Source organism: Hemicordylus capensis, chromosome 1 (assembly GCF_027244095.1).
Source record: "Hemicordylus capensis ecotype Gifberg chromosome 1, rHemCap1.1.pri, whole genome shotgun sequence".
NCBI classification, from domain to species: Eukaryota; Metazoa; Chordata; class Lepidosauria; order Squamata; family Cordylidae; genus Hemicordylus; species Hemicordylus capensis.
This window is the reverse complement of record NC_069657.1, coordinates 115,665,796-115,687,856: the sequence shown is the minus strand read 5'-3', so window position 1 is coordinate 115,687,856 and position 22,061 is coordinate 115,665,796. Positions and strand designations below refer to the sequence as shown.

General features: G+C 43.6%; 1 protein-coding gene across 1 annotated transcript in view; it reads left to right on the top strand.

Moving 5' to 3' along the window:
- MICAL2 (microtubule associated monooxygenase, calponin and LIM domain containing 2) overlaps positions 1-22,061 on the top strand; it is a 255,246-nt gene that overhangs the window by 59,071 nt on the left and 174,114 nt on the right. The window contains exon 3 of the mRNA XM_053245068.1: positions 21,056-21,263. Coding sequence (XP_053101043.1) covers positions 21,056-21,263 — 208 coding nt within the window. The remainder of the gene's footprint in view (positions 1-21,055; positions 21,264-22,061) is intronic.

The following is a 22,061-nucleotide window of genomic DNA, read 5'->3' as shown; positions in this document are numbered from 1 at the left end:
CCCTGTCTCTACTTATATGGCTGAGAACAACCTTGGTTTGTTCTGGAGAGCCACTGCCAGTCAGTGTAGACAATGCTGAACTAGATTATCTCATTTGGTATAAGGCAGCATCCTATATTCGTTGACTTGACTCAGTCCCATGATGAAATTACTTGAAAAGTCATTCTAGACTTCATTGAGCTTTGCTCATGGTAAAAAGACTGTGATTGCCTCGTTGTCAGAATGGAAGATTAGAGACAGTGGCTTCCTAGTTCAGTGTTTTTCATAATATGTGTTAGGTGTCCATAAAACCTGCCATCTACCCAGGCAGTTAGTGCCTTTGCTTTCTGTCAATTTATACCATAAATCCATACTGTATGACAGCTTGAACCAGAATCAAGCAGATGTAGCTGGAAATGATGAATTTTTGTGTGTGCCCTGGCTTGTATGGTATAGCAGCAAGAGCTGAGCTGAATCATCCTGCACCACTCTACCCATTGCCTCAGAGACGTCTCTGACAACCAGTTGCTCAATGAATTCTGGATCTCAATGGTATGCTTGGCAGAATAGCTTCTTCAGAACCTTGGAGGCCAGGATTCAAATTTAGCACTAACTGATAGGAAACTAGACTGTAATGGGAAAATTTGATATTAGTACTTGTAATTTATGGCGGGGTGCTGAGATTATGTAGATATCCTATCTGTATAGTTTTTCCTGTTTGGTGGAAGGACCACTATGCTATCTGGGTGAAAATGTCTGGAGAAAATTACAGCAGGGTCATTTGGTGTTTATATTGGCTTGTGGTTCAGTTTGCATGTTTCAGATAGTTCACGAGCTATTTATTTAATTGAGCAATGGAGAGGAACATATAGATAGGAGACAACATTTTCTGAAGAGAATTAAATTTCTGGTTATTGTGTAATGAGATCACTAAAGGCAATGTATAGGACAGATGCTTTGTTGGGGTAGTGCCTTCCAGCACTATCACTGTGAGAGGCCGCTATCTGTGGCTTTTCAGAGAATTCAGCTGGCGATTGAAGGGTTTTGTAGAAAGATTTGAAGAATTCATATGTAACCGCTCTTTAGCACTAACATTGGGCCAGGTGTCCTAAAACATGTGCAGGGAGATTAGAAGATGGCAGAAGTAAAAAGTAGGACTGTGCATGATTTGCAGGTTCTGGATTACATCTGATCCAGAACTGCAGAAATCTGTTCTGGGTCATTTGGACCCCTATAATTCTAGTACTGGATTTGGAATCAGACTTTTTTTAATCAGTTAAAATCCCCATAGAATTCTATGGGGAATGGATTTTTTTAAATGCTTCCCCCAATGGCTAGAAAGCAGGCACTGCAAGTTGGCACACAAGGATGGCTGGACAGTCCTCTGCCCTCCAACAAAAATAATGCCTGCCCAGAATCTGATTTGGCAAAAGGGCTAACATTATTTAATGATCCAGCATGTTTTCTAAATAGAAGGTGAATCACTTTGCCCTCATTCTCCCACTCCTCACCCCTCAAGCAGGAACAAAGGAAGTAGCTTGAACCAAGACAAGCAGTTTTAGGAGACAGACTGAATGGAGAAGCTGGGAGAGAATGAGCAGATCTACTTCTCTGGGTGATCAGTTCCTTGTAGGTAATCTGTTCCTTGTAGGAGAATACTGCTGCTTACTTCCAGTTGATGCTCAATAAACCCAGTATTACAAAGACACCATGAGCCTCCAGTGATCTTCCACCAACAGCCCCCAAATCTGGATAGCACTTCCCGTGAAACTTCCCACTGCTCAGGGGGACTGGAGAGCACATGTAACAATCAACTAGCCAGATTTTTGGTAGTAATTCCTAGTGTCCAATGCCCTGCCCTGCCCTACCCTACCCTATATGCAGGGTTTCAAACTGAATTTATTGTAATGTCTAATTGTTTAACACTTCCCCTAATGCTTGGAAGAAATACTTCTCTTAATCTGCATACTAACCCTTTTCTTATATTATTTAGCAGTGGCATATGTATTCAGATGTAAGTTCCAATGATTTCAAAGAGACTTGCTCCCCAGTAAGGATTGCATCCTGGCAGGCAGAGCTCCCCTTTCCAGAGTATCGTACAAATTGCAGACATGAAAACTATTCCTGTCAGTGCAGTTTCTGCCCTAGTTTACCTCTTGCCATAGATGAGCATAAATAGCCTCTCTTAGGAGGAGGCTGGCCCGCAGTGTGTCAATGTGGTTTTTGTCAAGCACAGCATGTTATTGAAGAGGGCAGTCTGAAACTTGGATATACATCTTGAGTAACTTAAGACTCTCTCAGAACTTGCTTCCTTTACTTTAAAAAACCTCATCCTATAGCATTTAGGAAGACTTTATGACACAATTTGGGTTTAGCTAATAGTTGCATCCTTCCTTGCGTGAGGAGGTAAAATGAAAGAGTTGGACCATGGTAGTCTCTTGTAATAGTTCACAGTGCTGTTTCTCCCTATGGTGCATGTGCCGGTACTTGCTTATTTTACAGGTTTCTTGCTTCAGTAGAAGACTTTTGAAAGATTATTTTAAAAAATAAAATCAGATGCCAGGAAGTCAGTTGATAGTGTGCAGTAAATAGCAACAGAAAGGTATGACTTAGAACTCTTTTCTCAAAAGCCTGATTATATGTATATTTCAAAATAATTAACACAAGAATTCCACAAGCAGTGGAATAAAGTATTTATATGAGGATTCACTAGTGAAATTATCACTTCCCCATCTGTCCTTCCCTTTTCTAAATGTTTGTAGAACTTATTCTTCCTTTCCTGTTATCTTTAATATGTATGGAATAACGGTCAACCTTTTCATGTTCAAAACTGAGTGTACGAAGAATCAATTGTGTACTCTGTATTGTTTTAATAAAACTGTGGAAGTGGCTTCTCGGATTCCTGTTTGCCAAATGTAGGAAGTAATTAGAAACCTTGAGAAGCATTTCTCTGGAGGCAAAGAAAGTTCTTGTTGCTGGGAGTATAGTTGTCCTGGATTAAATCCAAGGTGGCCAAATTTGCAGATGATACCAAACTCTTTAGGGTACTGAAATCCAAAACTGATTGTGAGGAGCTCCAAAAGGATCTCTTCAAACTGGGGGAGTGGGTGACAAAATGGCAAATGTGGTTCCGTGTTGGCAAGTGTAAAGTGATGCTACATTGGGACAAAAAACCCTTACTTTGAGTATACGCTAATGGGATCTGAGCTGTCGGTGACTGACCAGGAGAGGGATCTTGGGGTCATGGTGGAGATTTCATTGAAAGTGTTGACTCAACGTGCGGCAGCTGTGAAAAAGGCCAATTCCATGCTAGGCATCATTAGGGAGGGGATTGAAAATAAAACTGCTAATATTATAATGCCTTTATACAAAACTATGGTGCGGCCACACCTGGAGTACTGTGTACAATTCTGGTCACATCTAAAAAAGGACATTGTAGAAGTGGAAAAGGTGCAGAAAAGGGCAACCAAGACGATCAGGGGCCTAGAGCACCTTTCTTATGAGGCAAGGCTACAACACCTGGGGCTATTTAGTTTAGAAAAAAGACGACTGCAGGGAGACATGATAGAGACCTATAAAATCATGCATGGAGTGGAGAAAGTGGATAGAGAGAACTTCTTCTCCCTCTCAAATAACACTAGAACCAGGGGTTATCCCATGAAATTGATTGCCAGGAAATTTAGGACCTACTAACGGAAGTACTTTTTCATACAATGCATAATCAACTTGTAGAATTCTCTGCCACAAGATGTGGTGACAGCCAACAACCTGGGTGGCTTTAAGAGGGGTTTGGGTAACTTCATGGAGGAGAGGTCTATCAACGGCAACTACTCGGAGGGCTATAGGCCACCTCCAGCCTCAGAGTCAGGATGCCTCTGAGTACTAGTTGCAGGGGAGTAACAACAGGAGAGTGGGCATGCCCTGAACTCCTGCCTGTAGGCTTCCAGTGGCATCTGGTGGGCAACTGTGTGAAACAAGATGCTGGACTAGATGGGCCTTGGGTCTGATCCAGTAGGGCTGTTCTCATGTAGCAGTTTGGAGTTAGTGAACTGACTGAAGATGGGGCACAAATCTCATTTATAAACCCAGGCTCTATTCTGTCATTCTGCTTTATTTGTTGGGACATAGAATTTAAAATATATTTAATCTCTCTTGAAAGTTTAATTGTTATACAGTTCTTGTTAAACTTTGAATGTTAGATTAAAAAAATTGTACAGATGAATTCGGTTGTGTGTTTGTGTGTTTTTCCATTTCCCCAAAGACTACATTTTTTAAAAGAATGGGCATGCTGCAAAGTAGGAAGCCATGACTAGGGGGTATGCACAAACCAAAAATTGCAGTTTGATTCAAATTTAGATTGAATTCAAACTGAACCACCTGTCCCTGAACCAATTTGTTCAAACTGTCAGCCTGATCCAGTCCATTCAACTACACCTGTTTGGAGATTTAAGGGACTTTCGTTGTAAAGGGGAATCCAGTGCTATATCAGTATAAGAGGTACATGGCTGTCTAGCAGACTCCATACCTTTGTTATCTCTTTAGGATGCCCACATTCAGGAGTATCTGGTCCACTTTGGTTGCTACTCAGCAGTCATGGCTAGGAGTGTGAATGAACCATTCAATCTTGAACCAGTTCACCTCAAACCGGGCTGGTTCAGTGATTCGGTCCGCAATTAAACTGAACCAAGCTCGTTTCGGATGGACTGGTTTGGGATTGAAAGGGTAGCTGGGTTGTGTGTGAGAGAAGTAGTTCAAGGTTCTTGCCAGCCCAGCAGCAGCCAGCACCACCACCGCCATTCACCCCACCGGCATAGCCGAAGCACGCAGTGCTCCCTTTGCAGCAATCTGCCCACACTGCAGCCCGGTTCCATCCTCCATGGATGAGTGGAGGCTAGAACCGCACCACTGCCACAAGGGGTGCTTGCTGCAGAGGGAGTGCCACACACTTGGGCTGTGTCAGGTGGAGTGAGTGCCAGTGGCTGCCACCAGGTCAACAAGAACTTTAAACTACTTCTCTTACCCCCTGGCCACCCTTTTGATCCCAAATCAGTCTGCCCGAACCGGGTTTGGTTCAGTTTGATAGAGGACCAAACAGCCTCAGGTTCAGTTTGCTATTGAACTGCCAAACCGGCATGGCTCAAGGCAAACCAGTTTGGGATTGAACAGTTCATGCACACCCCAGCCATGACAGCTGAGTAGCAACCGAAGGGGACCAGATGCTCCTGAATGTGGGCATCCTGAAGAGGTGGCAAAGGTATGGAGCGTGCTAGGCACTCACATATGTTTTTAAAAAATCATTCTGGTGTAGCAGCCCTATCCCTCTGCAGTTACCTCACAATGCCGATGTATGAGAGAGTCTGCTCAGCAGTGATGTCTTTTGCTTTTCCACACACCTGGTACTCTGGAAACTAATGTGTCCAGAAATACTTGTTTAAGATATATAGGTCTACTTCTTTTAACAAGCTTTTTAGACATGAAATTATAAGTTACTGAAACTCTTTGATGCATAGCAATGTAATTATTTTTGACCTAACACAAGGTCTAGAAAAAACAGTACTGTCAGTCCCAGTTGTATATGGATAATTAGGCTTGTTTTGCCATGAAAGACTGCTGCATGATGTGTTTTCTTTTAGCAGCAATGTTCTGCTGGAATCTCTCAGTAAAGGCTTATGTCCCTAGGTTTTTTTTTTTATGGTTTTGTTCAGTACAAACATAATTTGCTTATAGAGGAAGTCCAGCCCCGTAAGCCTTGTATGAATGCTGCAGCTTACTCAGTCAAACCTTCACTTTAGTTTAGTTTAGTGCCCCCTACCCCCTTATTGACATTTCCCTATGGTTTGCATTGTGAAATACCTAGTAAATCAGTCCTTAACAATGCATGTGTGTTGCATATGATGCTCTCCTCTTAAGGTCTGGATGTCAGCTGGGTAAGGTCCATTAAAATATGTTATTTTATTCTAAGATAGTATTGTGGCATTGCTTGTTTTCCCTTGATTACCCTCCCTGTTAAAATAGGTCATGTTGTTTGATGAGTTAATAGTGCAACAGATGCTTATAATCCTGTGACAGTCCACATCTTTCTTAAGGGGCCAAGACATAATAAAATCTGTTAAGATGCTCTGTTGCCAGACAGGTGCTTTGGGGGCTGCTTGCATTTTATCTTCAATAAAGCTAAAAGCTTAGGCAGACCAAGGGTTGTCAAAGCATAGTGTCTTACCTAGCAAAAAATTGAAAATCCATGGAATAGCCCCACTGTTTTCTCAATGGGATTATGTACTTAAGTGCTTTGTTGTCCATACCATAATCTGGAATACTCAAAATAATGTTAGAAATTACAGTGTTATAAGCATTGTATAATGTGTATTATATTAGTTTGGATTTTATGTCATCTTAAAGATGGACATTTATTCTTGAAATATTTAGAAGTAAAAATTAGATTCCCTTATGGTCTTTTTTTGTTTTTTAAAAAAATCAGAGAGTATCATTTTCTTTGATACTACATTGAAATTTAGAGTTATTCATGAACATTCCTTACTTGCATGACTGGCATATGTATTTAAATTTAAAAATGCTCGAATAGAAAAGTTCCAGCTGAGACAGATATAACTAGTAAAAGTGTCATGAATCTTTTCTGGAGAATTAATGCTTCATTTTCTGCCTATAGGATTAAAGCATAGAGGAGGGAAAACCCCTTTGGTAGGACAGACACTTCTCACTGAAGCGTAACTTAGCTATCTGCTTCTAGATGCTGTAAACAGCTGCTCTTCCTGGAAGACAAATTGGATTAATGTTGTGGAAATAGTCTCCATCCTTTGAAGAAATCTTTATTTAAAAGACAGACCCCACACAGAGAAAGGGAGAAAGGCCGCACCTTCCCTTTTTATTTATCTCCTGCAGTATTTCTCATACTGTCTCTGAAAAACCATTTGCATCGCACACCCTGGGGGCCACAATATTGGCTTGGCTTTTGCTGCTATGCTAAAATATTGGTCACCCACCAAGCACATGGTTAGAGAGGAGAGCTGGTCTTGTGGTAACAAGCACAACTTGTCCGCCTAGCTAAAGAGGGTCTGCCCTGGTTGCATTTGAATGGTAGACCACATGTGAACACTGTAAGATATTTCCCTCAGGGGATGGAGCCACTCTGGGAAGAGCATCTAGGTTCCAAGTTCCCTCCCTGGCATCTCCAAGATAGGGCTGAGAGAGGTTCCTGCCTATAACCTTGGAGAAGCCTCTGCCAGTCTGTGTAAACAATACTGAGCTAGATAGACCAATGTTCTGGTTCCGTATATGGCAGCTTCTTATGTTCCATATCTGGCTGCACAGCTTCTGCTCAGGTGGGCGATTTTTTTGGCCCATTTAGTGGCTAGCACTCTGAATGCCGATTGGTGGTAGCTAGGGATACGGAAGCAGGTTCAATGTCGAACATGTTCGGCATTGAACCAGTTCAGTTTGACTGTTTGGGGTTGAACTGAACCATCCCCTGTTCGGTCCAACCACAGACAGAACACCCCCCAACTGTTCAGGGGGTTCACGGACATTTTTTTAATGTACCCCCATCAGGGGAGTAGTTGGAGGCAGTGGGGGGGCGGTCCACGGAGGTTCCCCCTCCACCTGCCGGTCTCCCCTTCATGCCTGTACTGGCTGTTTGACTGGCTCTTCGGACCGTTTGGGCCTTTTCGCTCCAGCACAGTGGCTATTTTGGAGGCCACCATGCTGCGCGATTGGCCTCTGTGTGGCCTGGGTCACGCAGAGGACAATTGCACAGGCTCAGCGGTTTCCAAAATGGCCACTGGCACCACAGGGGGAAGAGTGGGCCGAACAGCCAGTATAGGCATGAAGGGAGGCTGGCGGGGGAGGGGTAATATCTGCGGACCCTCCCCCCGCTGCCTCCCGCAACTCCCCTGAAGGTGGTAAGCTAAAAAAAAAATTATTGGACAGAAAAAAACTTTTCGCTGACCGAACCGGCGGGGGGGGGGTTTGAGGGGGGTGCCGGACCGAACTGGCCTGGCCTGGTTTGGGTCTGATCCGGACTTGAGCCGGACCAGCCGGTTCTGTGCACACCCCTAGTGGTAGCAGCCAAGCAAGTCCCCTACAAATGTACCTGTCATTTCAGCTCAGGAATGGGAGGTATGCAGGGGTTGTCCATTCGGCTAGTGCTGTAAGCACTGTCACTGAGCAGTGTGGCCAAGGAAATTGCCCACAACACACTTTTCTCATATATATCTCCCTAGACTTGGGCTGTATTTTTGTGCATATAACTTGTTGGTTATTATTTTTTCTCCCCCTCAAAAGAAGGGGGTGCAAGGACTTAAAGGGGTATGGGGTTTCTAGCAATACATTAACACAGAACACCCTATTCTGCCCCCGCTGCCCCCATTTCTCGTCCCTAACACTAGGGCAGCTGCCTTGTTCCTCCCTTTGCTCCCCGTGTCCTCATAACCAGCACTGTGAAGTAAAGCCTAGCAGACCCCCTTACTCCATTGTCCCTATGCGCCTGCCCAGGATCAGAGGTGGAGTAAGTGGAAGACTGTATTGTACACAGATATGAGTGGGTAGCCAAAATGCGCTCTCCTCTCTCTTCCATCTCTGCAGCAGGTGTGGGGAGTAGAATTTCCAATCCTTTCTGCAGCAGAAGAAGCTGTGGGAAGCAGCTGACTGAGGACTCTACATTTGACTTTCTAATTTAACTGTGGGTTCTAGACAGGTGTAGGCTCTTCCTATGGTGGGTGGAATGTATGTGCAAACATATTGTGTTGCCCACCTAACTAAATTGGCTAGGGGTGGGGCTCTGTTTTGCATTCTAACACGTCTTAATGCCCATTTGTTGAGCATGCAGGACAGGGCCTTCTCAGTTATAGCCCCCAGACTGGAACTTGCTCTCAGCTGAGACCTGCTTGGCTCCCTCTGTCTCAGCCTTTAGGAGGAAAGTGAAGAGTGCTCTTTTCCTCCCCTACAGACTTCTTGACAGTGAGTTTCCCCCTGCTCTCTCCTAATTTTAGCAATTTATTATTTTCCTGTTTTGATAACTGCTGGATCTTAGGACGAAGGGCAGTATATTAATATAAAGAAATTGGAGAGAGAGCACAGGCAAATGGGAACAGCTCTGCATTTGATAACAATGTAAAAGTTCTTCTGTATTTAAGTCATAATTATCTTTAGAAAAAGTGGAGACATTGAGGGTTTGTGGATTCAGTTCAGTTGAAATTAGGACACAAATGTCACTCTTGCCTTTTGTTCCCCCTGACTTTAAAAGAACAGACCATAGGTCAGTTCTTTTTATGGGGAAAAAGACTTTACATAGAAACATAACTTATTTTCTAAAGATGCCATGGAAACACAATATTTGTTCAAGTTACAGTTAAAGTAGTTAATTTAGAAATTACCGCTGTACTAATAATGTAAGAATAGTAGGAGCAGACTGTGTTAGTTTAAGTAGAGCAAGAATAGACACTACAAAAGGCTTGATAAATGTAATGGCTTGTGAACAAAAATTTCATGCTGGAGTGTGCGCTTGCACGCACTGTGTGTGAGTGAGTGAGAGAGAGAGAGAGAGAGAGAGAGAGAGAGCAAGCTGGTAAAAGTATTTTGAATATGAATGAGTTATCTGACCAATGTAATGGACATATTACATCAGCCAGTGTAACTGGCATAGAACTGCAAAAAACTGGAGTGAATGTGGTTAGTGTTTTTGTTAAAGGTATATCCTACCTTTCCTCACCATACAGACTTTACCATCAAATTTAAAATCTTCAATAAAATCAAACAAAAGTCAAAGTTGAAAACAGAAAAAAAACCTCATGAAGCTCTCGTGAACCACTTCAAAGTCTTGCCAGAATGAAGAGTTAATACTTTCTGTAGAAGAGTGGGAGGACTGAATCTCATGCAGCAGGGAGTTCCACAGGCTGGTTACCGCAATAGAAAATTCCCTCTTCCATGTTACTGCCAGTCCAAAGTCCAATGCTGATGGAACATGCCAGAAGGTTTCACTTGATGATATAAGTAGTGGGCAGATTACTGTGAAGATGCTTCTGGTACCAAAGGTCCAAGCCATATAGGGCTTTATAGATAAGATCCAGCACCTTGAATCATGCCTGGAAACATGGCTAACACCATGTTTTTCCTGAAAAAATGTAAAGGCCTTGTTTTGATTATATTTATTATCATTATTATCATTATCATGATCATTTATTTATTTATCAGATTTGTACATCGCCCCAAACTTCCTTATCTGGGCAGTTAATAACAACATAAAAACAAGCTAAAAACATACACAAAAATTTAAAACAAACAATTTAAAATCAAACTAAAAATCAAATTAAAAACCTAAACAATTTAAAAAGCTGAAAAAGCTTGGATGAAGAGGTGGGTTTTCAAATGCTTTTTAAAAATTGTCAGAGATGGGGAGAATCGTATTTCAGTAGGGATCACATTCCACAATCTTGGGGCAGCAACCAAGACGGCCCGCCCCTGTGTGGCCACCAGGCGAGCTGGCGGCAACTGGAGACAGACCTCCCCAGACAACCTCAGTGGGTGGTGGAGCTCATAATGAAGAAGATGTTCTCTTAAATACCTAGGGCTCAAGCTGTTTAGGGCTTTATAGGTTATAACCAGCACCTTGTATTTTGCCCAGAAATGTATTGGCAAACCTGTCTGCTGCATTCTGTACCAAATGAAGTTTCTGGACTACGTACAAAGGCCGCCCCACATAGAGCGCATTGCAGAAGTCAAGTCTAGAAGTTACCAGCATATGTACCACCGTTTTGGGGTTGTTTATCTCAAGAAACGGACGCAGCTGGCGTATCAGCCAAAGCTGATAGAAGCCCCTCTGGCAACTGCCTCAGCCTGAGATACCAGTGAGAGGTCTGGATCCAGAAGAACTCCCAGACTGTGAACCTATTCATTTTGGGGAAGTGTGACCCCATCTAGAACAGGTAGATCAAAATTGTGAATGGAGTTCTGACCCCGCACAATATGTTACCTCCGTCTTGTCTGGATTCAGTCTGAGTTTATTCTCCCTCATCCAGCCCATTATTGCTTCCAGGCATGCATTTAGGGAGGTTGTGCCATTTCCTGATGATGTTGACATGGAGAAGTAGATCTGGGTGTAATCAGCATACTGATAACATCCCACACCACATCCCCTGATGATCTCTCCCAGTGGTTTCATTTAGGTGTTAAAAAGCATTGGAAACTGTATGGAGCCCTGGGGGGAAGCCATACATAAGCTCAGATTTCGAAGAGCAACAGTCTCCAATCGACAGCATCTGGAATCTGTTGGAGAGGTAGGAGCAGAACCACTGTAAAACAGTGCCTCTCACCCCTAGCGCACTCAGACATTCCAGGAGGATACTATAGTTGATTGTATTGAAAGCTGCTGAGAGATCCAAAAGGACCCACAGAGTCACACTTCCTCGGTCAGTTCCCAATTGGAGATATCGGTCAAGCCAACCAAAGCAATCTCCACCCCGTAGCCTGCCTGAAAGCCAGTTTGAAATGGGTCTAGATAATCAGTTTCCTCCAAGACCATCTGGAGTTGGGAGGCCACCACCCTCTCAATTACCTTGCCCAGCCATGGAAGGTTGGAGACAGGCCTGTAGTTGCTCAACTCTGAGGGTTCTAGGGCAGGCTTCTTTGGAATAGGTCTAATCATTGCCTCCTTAAAGCAAGGTTTCATTGCAAAGTGCAGGTTTTTTTAGAGGGTTAACAAATAAAAATATTCATTTGTGATACACATCATTGTAATATTTTTTTAAAAAAATTACTGCAACAGTGCTATTGATTCAGGTAATTTACCTTTAAAATAAAAAGCCAAGGAATTGTGTCAACTCTAAATGGTGCCCCAATACTACGTACGGAGTTCCCCCCCCACAAACACCCCTCATTAGAGATGTGTACAGAACCGGCTGGCCTGGTTCAGTTTGAGTCCAGACCGGACTTGAACCTGATCAGACCAGTTTGGTCCGGCACCCACTCAACCCCCCCTCCGTCCTGTCCAGTTTTTGGGGTGGTTGTGATTTTTTTTAAAGTTTTTTTTAAATTTTTTTTTTAACAGTAGCCCCTTTGCAAAGGTGACATGGGGGGTGTCCACAGAGATTCCCTCTCCCCCCCACTGGTCTCCATAATCACCCCCTCCAGCCGGTTCAGGCCTGTGGAGCTTAGCGCGGTGGCCATTTAGGACATTGCTGCGCATGCGCATATGGCATCTATGAGGCCTGGCATGACCCAGGGCCTCTCAGAGGCCATTTGCGCATGTGCGGCAGCATTAAAAATGGCAGCCACGCTGAGCTCCACAGGCCCGAATCGGCTGGAGGGGTATTATGGAGGCTGGCGAGGGGAGGGGGAACTTCCACAGACTCCACCACCACCACCTTGATGACCTTCACCAAGGGGCTACGATAAAAAAAATATATTTTTTAAAAAATGTGTTTTTTAAAAAAGAAATTGCAAACCCTGCCCGCCCCCACCCCTCCGCATTCGTTCAGGGGCCAGACCAAATGGGTTGGTTCAGTTCGATGCCAAGCCGTCGAACCAAATGGGATCGACATCCACATCAAATTCATTTGACATTGAGCCGGTTTGCACATTCCTACCCCCCAAGACTGGTCCAGACACTGTTCACTGGAGCACACGATAAGGGGCATGAATGTGCATGGTCCACTCCCTCCTCCATTATATAATTCCACAGTGAAAAATTGTGTGTGGATGGAACGACTGGACTGCTTTTCACATGAATATTGTTTTAAAGTTAGGAGCATAGGAAACTGCCTTACACCAAGTCAGACCATTGGCCCATCTAGCTCAGTAATGTCTGCACAGACTGCCAATGGCTTCTCCAAGGCTGTAGGCTGGAATCTATTTTGGAGATGTCAGGAACCTTCTTGGAACCGTCTGCAGGTGCTCTTCCCACAGTGGCCCCACCCCCTGAGGAGACTATCGTGCAGTGCTCAAATGTAGTCTCCCATTCAAATGAAAACTAGGGTGGACTCTGCTAAGCAAAGGGACAGTTCATGCTCGCCTCCCTTAGTTGTATTTAAAGAGTTCAAGATGGGCAGTTCAGATATTCCAGGCCCTTTGACAATGATGCACGGCGGAATAGCGTACTGAGAGGGCCGTGAGCTGTAATGCCCTTCATTGTGTGGTGGGTGGGGATGGCAGATGGTACTGCCTGAACTCGCCCCCTATTTCTTTTCTTTGCTTAGGACAGATTGCCTTGCACAGCTGGTGGTTTAACCTGACTTAGTGTGGCAGCTTCTGTTCTCACATCATCAAGCTGCTTTGTCAACACCATTGCCTGAAAAACTAGGTGAGCAGTTTAATGCTGTTTACTGTTCCAAAAGCTGCTGAGTGTGCAGCTGCTTGTTGCCTTTTCAGTATAATACATTTCTAGACTTAGTAATGTCTAGGATTAGGGTATTCAGCTTCTTAAGCAATCTGTCACTTTAAAAAAATTTCACCCAGGTAATTTATAAGCTGAGTGCTTCTCCAAAGTATAGGGGATTCATCGCAATATAAACCTGAGTCAATGTAATTCTCAATTACCTGTGCTTTATGAATTTTCCATGTAGTATCTAGCCTTCAGTGTTCACCTTAAGAGTCAGTGAATTTCTAGTTAACGAAATTGGTCCTTTAAATATGTATAAGCAATTCCATAGGTCTCTTGAACCCTGAGTTTTGCCATAGATTTGCTGTGTGAATATCATGTATGTATACATTATCATGTATTTTGGGTCTCATAGCTATTCTGTCTCAAGCCTGAATTAGTTTTTCACCTAATCTTCAAAGGCACTGCATCACATACATACATCTTCAGCATGTCTTGCAATACCATAGGGTACACTTTGAGCATGTAGAATGTTAGATACGTTCTAAATATATAAAATATATGAATAAGAATGGGCTTTCCATGAGGACACTGGATTAGATTAGTTTCTTAAAACAAGCATCAGTGGCAGTGTAAGACACATTTCTTACTTAATGCACAGCCTAGCTTTATATGCCTGAAGTGGGCCAGAGTAACTAAGCTTTCCCTCTGGTCCAGCCTGACTGCCTCTGGTCTACCCCTATTGGCTAGTAGGACCCCTGCATGCCTAGAAGTGTTTGCATCAATGAGAGCAATGTTAAACAACAATAAATATTTATACACCACTTATCAACAAAAAGGTTTCCAAAGCGGTTTACATAAAGAAATCATAAATAAATAAGATGGATCCCTATCCCCTAAGGGCTCACAATCTAAAAAGAAATAGAAGATAGACACCAGCAACAGTCACTGGAGGTATTGTGCTGGAGGTGGATAGGGCCAGTTACTCTCCCCCTGCTAAATAAAGAGAATCACCACGTTAAAAGGTGCCTCTTTGCCAAGTTAGCAGGGGTAACTGGTAAAAGCCCTGCCACTTTATCTCCAGAATATTCAGTATAGATGACACTTTGTAGTATATAAACTGTAGTTCTGTAGGAAAGCTTTCCAAATAAATCAAAGAGCAAATAGTTGAGTAACAAAGATAAATATGTTGATAGTTGGTAGCCCCAGATTATGACTTTAAATGGTTTGTTGTCTGTGGTGCTTTGGAAGAAGCAGGCAGAGCTTTTTCTTTTTTTGTAGACAGTTAACAAAGAGCCATGCTTGAAGGGCTGAAAGAGCTATTCCTTGGATGGCTTATTCTGAATGAGTCACTTTTTTATAACTAGCGCTGTTTGTTTATGTGCATGGATTTCTGTTGGTTGGAATCCCTAAAGTGGATTACACCATTTATGGTATGTATTTGTAGAGAGCAGCTAAGTATTTTTGTGTACAACAGTTGCATTTGGTTGTAAACACACTATTTTGTCAGAAGGTTGAGTTCTCATGTTAATCATAACAAGTATGTGCTGAGGGAAGCTGTCCAAGCCCTACCAACCATCCTGCTGTCGCAGTCTTTTTTGTATTTGGGCTGGATTTTGTTCATCTGTATAACTACTGTATTTTCACGCATTTGATATACCTCACCAAGAAAAAGAGCCTGCATCTGCCTAGAGCCCACAGTTCATTAGCATTGTTAAAAGTCTAATGGAAAGCCCACACTCAGCTACTCCCCATACTACCACCTGCTGCATACCTGGAGGGAGGAAGAAGGTGGTGGTAGCAAATGGGGAGGAATGCTGCCCCAGTGGCGGGGGTGGTGGAGAGAGGAACAGGAGCAGCAGCAGTGACAAGGGAGAGAAACGGAATGGTGGGAGAGGTGGGAAGAGAAACACAGGGGTCTGTGTTAATGTATTGCTAGAAAGCCTGCATCACTTCAAGTCCCCACACACCTCTTCAATTGGATGGATAGATACTTCCCACCCCAGAGATCGTAGGCCATCCTTCATCATTGGGTTGTGTTTCAGGCATGCTTACAGCAGACAGGAAGTAGTAAAATGTTTAGCCTTGTTCCTGGCACCAGAGGGTGCTAATGCCAGTTCTGTTCCAGTCTTACTTAAGGCAGCAAATCCTACAGAGAGCTCAGCGTCTTCATTTATTCAGCTAAGGCTTTTATTGTTTCTCTTCTCCTGACCCTTGCTTCCCCACCCCACTCCCCATCCTCCCAGATTGTGTGAAGGTGGGAAGGGAGCTATACAATTCAGATTCAAACTAAAGTCTATCCAAAGTATCTTTCTTGAGTTTTTTATTCGGCTGATAGGCAAATTCAAACATTTTGCCTTTTCTTTCTTGCGATGGGCTTTCCTCTTACCTCCATGGATCCTATGCACACAGGGGACGTGCATCAGGGTTCCCTCTCTGAAGGAACCCCTATCCGAGACCAGGGGCACGTTTCATGAACAATGCCTGACAGAACTGCCATTTGGGGCCCTATTGGCTGCTTGTTCTGAGCACGTACACCAGCCTATTCCATCTTAGCGAGAACAGATGAAAATCTGAGGCTTTGCCTAACAAGAAGGCACTTAAAAAGAAAAAGCACCTTAAAGAAACAATGCAGAAACTGAAAAAAGCAAAAAAGAATCCCGCATAGCCGTCCTCTCTGAGGCTTAGCGAGCAGTTGATTGTACAGTGCCTTGGCCCTCCCGGCCTTGTTTACACTCCGCTCCCTACATCTGTCATTCCCAAAGTAATCAAGAAGATACTCCCAGAAAGTTCGGAAGTCATCTTGATAGCCCCTCATTGTCCAAGATGCCCGTGGTTCTCCGACCTGAAATCCCTGGCCATCTGTCCTTCTCTCCTCCTTCCACAGTGACCGGACCTGCTGTCCCAGGAATCTATTCTACATCCCAACTCCAACTGCCATTCAAATCCCAACCCATGGCCTCCATCCAGGTTTACCCCTTTCCTCTCTTAATCCCATTCAAGATTACTGGCACTACGCAATTCACTAATTCAGTAAAGAAGAGTTTACACATATAGCTACACTGACGGTTTAGTAAATCAGAATGACAACTGCCAAAACTAAAGGTATTTTCACAAACCTGATTAGTTTAGTATGTGCAAAGGTGATATGGATTCCATTTTTAAACCTGAGATGCAAAAGGTCAATGGGCTAGTCAATAAATGTAAGTGGGGAGGGAGCCAGCGTGGTGTAGTGGTTAGAGTGCTGGACTAGGACCGGGGAGACCTGAGTTCAAATCCCCATTCAGCCATGAAACTAGCTGGGCGACTCTGGGCCAGTCACTTCTCTCTCAGCCTAACCTACTTCACAGGATTGTTGTGAAAGAGAAACTCAAGTATGTAGTACTCTGGGCTCCCTGGAGGAAGAGCGGGATATAAATGTAATAGTAATAGTAATAGTAATAATAACCAGGAAAATAATCACCATCAATCATGCTCTGCACCCCCGCAGTGATGTAGATAGGCTAGACCTCCCTCGCAGCTCAGGTGGAAGAGGAATGCTGCAAGTCCATCAAACAGTAGAGGAGGAGAAAAGAGGCCTCGAAGAATATATCAAGGTCAGTGAAGAAGGTGCACTCCAAATGGTCAATAACGAGAAACTATTCAACACCAATGAAACAAAGCAGGCCTACAAGAAAGAAAAGTCAAGACCCGAGCAGAAAAATGGAGAAATAAGACCCTGCATGGTCAATATTTGCACAATATAAGTAGAAAATCAGACATCACCAAGACCTGGCAATGGCTTAAGAATGGCAACTTGAAGAAAGAAACAGAGGGTTTAATACTGGCTGCACAAGAACAGGCACTAAGAACAAATGCAATAAGAGTAAAAGTTGAAAAATCAACAACAAAGAGCAAGTGCCGCCTTTGTAAAGAAGCAGATGAAATCGTGGACCACCTAATCAGTGGTATTTCAGTTGGTGCGGCCTGAGGATGTGGACAAGATCCTGGGCAGTGTGCGGGCGACTTCGTGCGCTCTTGACCCTTGCCCTTCATGGCTAATAAAAGCTGCCAGGGAGGGGACGGGCAGATGGCTGGAGGTGATCATTAATGCTTCGTTAAGGGAGGGCAGGATGCCATCGTGCCTTAAGGAGGCGGTGGTAAGACCTCTATTTAAAAAGCCCTCCCTTGATACCTCCAACCTGGACAATTATAGACCTGTGTCTAACCTTCCCTTCTTGGGCAAGGTGATGGAGCGTGTGGTGGCGTCCCAGCTGCAGAGGGTCTTGGATGATACGGATTATCTGGACCCTTTTCAATCTGGCTTCCGCCCGGGGTATGGGACTGAGACTGCCTTGGTCGCTCTAGTGCAGGCTTCCTCAAACTGCGGCCCTCCAGATGTTGCTGAACTACAACTCCCAGCATACCCAGCCACATAAAATTGTGTCTAGGGATGCTGGGAGTTGTAGTTCAGCAACATCTGGAGGGCCGCAGTTTGGGGAAGCCTGCTCTAGTGGATGACCTACGCCGGGAACTAGACGGGGAGTGCGTCCCTGTTGGTTCTGCTGGACCCCTTGGCGGCGTTCGATACCATTGACCATGGTATCCTTCTGGGCCGCCTCTCGAGTATGGGAATCGGAGGCACTGCGTTGCAGTGGTTCCGGTCCTTTCTTGAGGGGAGGGTCCAGAAGATGGTGTTGGGGGACTACTGCTCAGCCCCGTGGCCGTTGGCCTGTGGGGTCCCGCAGGGTTCGGTCTTGTCCCCCATGCTGTTTAACATCTACATGAAGCCGCTGGGAGAGGTCATCCGGGGATTTGAACTGAGTTGTCAGCAATATGCGGATGACACTCAGCTCTATCTCTCCTTGTCATCTGATCCTAGGGAGGCGGTGGATGCCCTGAATCGGGGGCTGGAGGCCGTGATGGGTTGGATGTGGGCTAACAAACTGAAATTGAATCCGGATAAGATGGAGGTACTGTTGGTCAGTAGGAGAGCCAATTGGGATGAGGAGATTTTACCGGTTCTGGATGGGGTTACACTCCCCTTGAAGGAGCAAGTACGCAACTTGGGGGTACTACTGGACCCGGCTCTGCTTTTAGAAGCTCAGGTGGAGGCGGTGGCCAGGGGTGCCTTTGCACGGCTTCGGCTGGTGCGCCAGCTGCGTCCCTTTCTCAAGAAGGCAGATCTGGCCACGGTTACCCACGCCTTAGTCATGTCGCGGCTGGATTACTGTAACGCGCTCTACGTGGGGCTGCCCTTGAAGAATATCCGGAAACTACAGCTAGTGCAAAACGCAGCAGCGAGGGTTCTATCCGGAGCTGCCCGTTGGGAACATATCACCCCCATTTTGAAAGAGCTGCACTGGCTGCCGGTTTGTTTCCGGGTCCAATTCAAGGTGCTGGTTTTGACCTTTAAAGCCCTAAATGGTTTGGGCCTGGGGTATTTGAGGGTCTGCCTGCTCCCAAGGGTTGCTGCCCGCTTGACTAGGACATCTGGGGGGGGGGGGCCCTGCTCCGGGTGCCGACAATGAGGGAGGCCCGGCTGTCGTGCACTCGGGACAGGGCCTTCTCTGTTGCTGCCCCTAGACTCTGGAATGCTCTCCCGGTGGCCATTCGTTCCTCGGACTCCATCACAGCTTTTAGAAAGCTTTTAAAGACTTGGCTTTTTACCCAGGCTTTTACATAATCGTCTTTTACTGCTGTTCTTGTGTGTTTTTATCTGTTGTCTTGTTTTTATGCCTGTTTTTAGCTTGATGTTTTTACTGCTTTTTACTGTATGTTTTTAATTTTTGTAAACCGCCTTGGGGTTTTCTTTTAATGAAAGGCGGTATAAAAATGTATAAATAAATAAATAAATAAATAAATAAATAAATAATCAGCTGTTGTAAAAAGATTGCACAGACTGACTACAAACAAAGGCATGACAAGGTAGCAGGGATGATACACTGGAACATCTGCAAAAAATACAAGCTACTTGTAGCCAAAAATTGGTGGAACCATATGAAAATTTAATTTTTCATAATTCAATTATGAAAAATTCTACCAATTTTTCATAATTGAAAAAAGTGGTAGAAAATGAAGGTGCAAAAATATTATGAGACTTCCAACTACAAACAAACATCTTCCACACAATACACCAGATATAACTGTAGTTGAGAAGAAAGAAAAACAAGTCAAAATAATCAACATAGCAATATCAGGAGATAAGCAGAATAGAAGAAAAAGAAATAGAAAAAATCACCAAATACAAAGATCTACAAATTGAAATTGAAAGGCTGTGGCAGAAAAAGACCAAAATAATCCCAGTGGTAATTGGCACCCTAGGTGCAATTCCAAAACAACTTGAAGAGCACCCCAACACCATAAGGGCCACAGAAATCACCATCAGCCAATTACAAAAAGCAGCTTTACTGGGAACAGCCTATATTCTGTGACGATATCTATAATAACAGCAAAGACATTGATAACAAAATCCACCCATCCCAGGTCCCTGGGAAGGACTCGATGTCTGGATAAAACAAACCAGTCAATAACACCTGTATGACTGTGTAAACAAGAAATAATGATTAATAATACTTAGTTAACCCAAACCATATGGTGCGTCTGATTATGATCAGGCAGGTTCATGGTAAATTCTAACATAGAACTGAAGCAGTTGTATACTTCGCATGTGACCAAATTCCTGGAAAGCACATTGCAAGATAAATGATTCTAGTGTATTTAATGCACATTAAAATATTTATTGGCTGTTGAAACATAAGTGCATTTAAGTTTCCAGATTTGTTTCACAGATTTGTGTCCAAATGCTGGTCAACTAGCTGGTCAACAATGCTTGGTGGTAGGAAACAATATCATGATGCTTCATCCTTTTCTCAGTGCATTAATGGGGAAAAGTGGCTATGCCTAAATTTATTGGGTGCAATCATCCCCCCACCCCACTGACAGGGGAAAGGATGTGACACCATGACTTGCTTCCTTCCATGGGGCACTGTAGGCAGCAGGGTGGGGGGAAAGTGGCATTTTAAAGTGCCACCGCTGCATCTCCCTAGAAGGCTGCGGATTCCAGTGAGTGAAAAGATAGAGAGGAGCCTTCTGCTGTGCTTTAAGGTAAACCCCACCCAATAGTCTGATTACAATACAATATTGTATTGTATGTTATCTTCAGATTATATATGTTGAAAAATTGCCTAATAGAACCTGCTTTGTGTCTGGTCCAGTTATCTGCCTGCTGTTATCAGCAATCTTCTGTTTTGCCAGAGTTTGAGGATTCTGGATGCCTTTCTCTCTTCCCCTCCCAAGTTCTCAGATAGAGACCACATTCCCCTTTCACGCTTTCCTTCTTCTTTCAAAGAAACATAGCATCAGCAAATTAAGATTGGAATTCTGCCACTCTGCAAAACTAACAGATCCACAAATGTCAGCTGATACAGGGAGAGATCTTGATGCTTCCAAAAGGTTATTTGGCTTGAATCTTGGCAAGTCTGTAGAAAGAGGGTATTCCATAATTGGTGAGGAGAGAAAGCTACACTTACTCTCTGAATGGAAGGGCTATTTTGATACCTTCACTGTCTGAACTGCACAACTGTCTTAAGTGCGCTTATGATCAGGTACAAGATTAATTTCCTTGGTTTGCACAAAAACAAATGATAGTGGGAACTTCTCTGAATGTTTCAGAATATTATTGACATCTTTGCTGGTGTTGAACACATGCATTTTAAAACCCTATTTATAGTGGCCCTAATATAATAAACAATTGATTATTTTATCTTTCAGTGTTTGATAGTTGGAGGTGGCCCTTGTGGTTTGCGAACTGCCATAGAACTAGCCTTTCTAGGAGCCAAAGTCATTGTTGTGGAGAAGCGGGATACTTTTTCAAGAAACAATGTCCTTCATCTCTGGCCTTTTACAATTCATGACCTTCGAAGTCTGGGAGCAAAAAAGTTTTATGGGAAGTTCTGTGCAGGATCTATTGATCACATTAGTAAGTATTGGTGACTATATGAGAAATGACAGACCTGTTACACGTTACACATTACACATTGGCTTAAAGTGATTTTTTTTTTGTAGTCACATGGCAGAAATACTGGCTGCAGCTATTGTAAGCAATGTGTTCATCCTTGAGTAGGATGACAGGTATTGGCCTTGTATGATATGTCAGCATATATCAAAATGGATTCAAACTATGAAGCCAGCATCCACTACAAAAATAGCTCATATCATGTACTTGTGGAAGAGAAGTGTCAGTAGGTAGTTAATATGACATGTCAACCCATTCTCCCCATAGCATCTCTTCCTATCAGTTTTCAGTTGGATGCTGAAATACAGTATTCCTTCAAATGTGCATCAGACTTAAGTTGGCAAAGCTTATCTCTTAAACTTTTTACATGATAAGCCTTACAGACTTGTAGGTTTGCATTATTAAGTGTTTGAACTCAAAAATAAAAGTTTTCAGGTTTTGTGAGAACTTCTTTCCCATAAGGTATTTTGATTCTACTGAACTGGTATCTTGAGGGCTTCTTAATGTGGCCACTTCTTACATGGTTGTTAAATGTTATAAGCCACAATGTGGACTGGTCCTCTGATGTGTTTTAAGATTGTAATATTGTATTTTCAAATGTACTAACTGAGCCAAATATTGTTGTGCTGTCTTGATCAAAGTGGATTGGAATATCATCAGAACCAGTTTACCATACCAGAAAACTAGTCTCAGTTATCGATTCATTGCATCCTCCTTGGTTTGTTGGTATATACCTTCTATGTGACGGATACAAGACTGGAA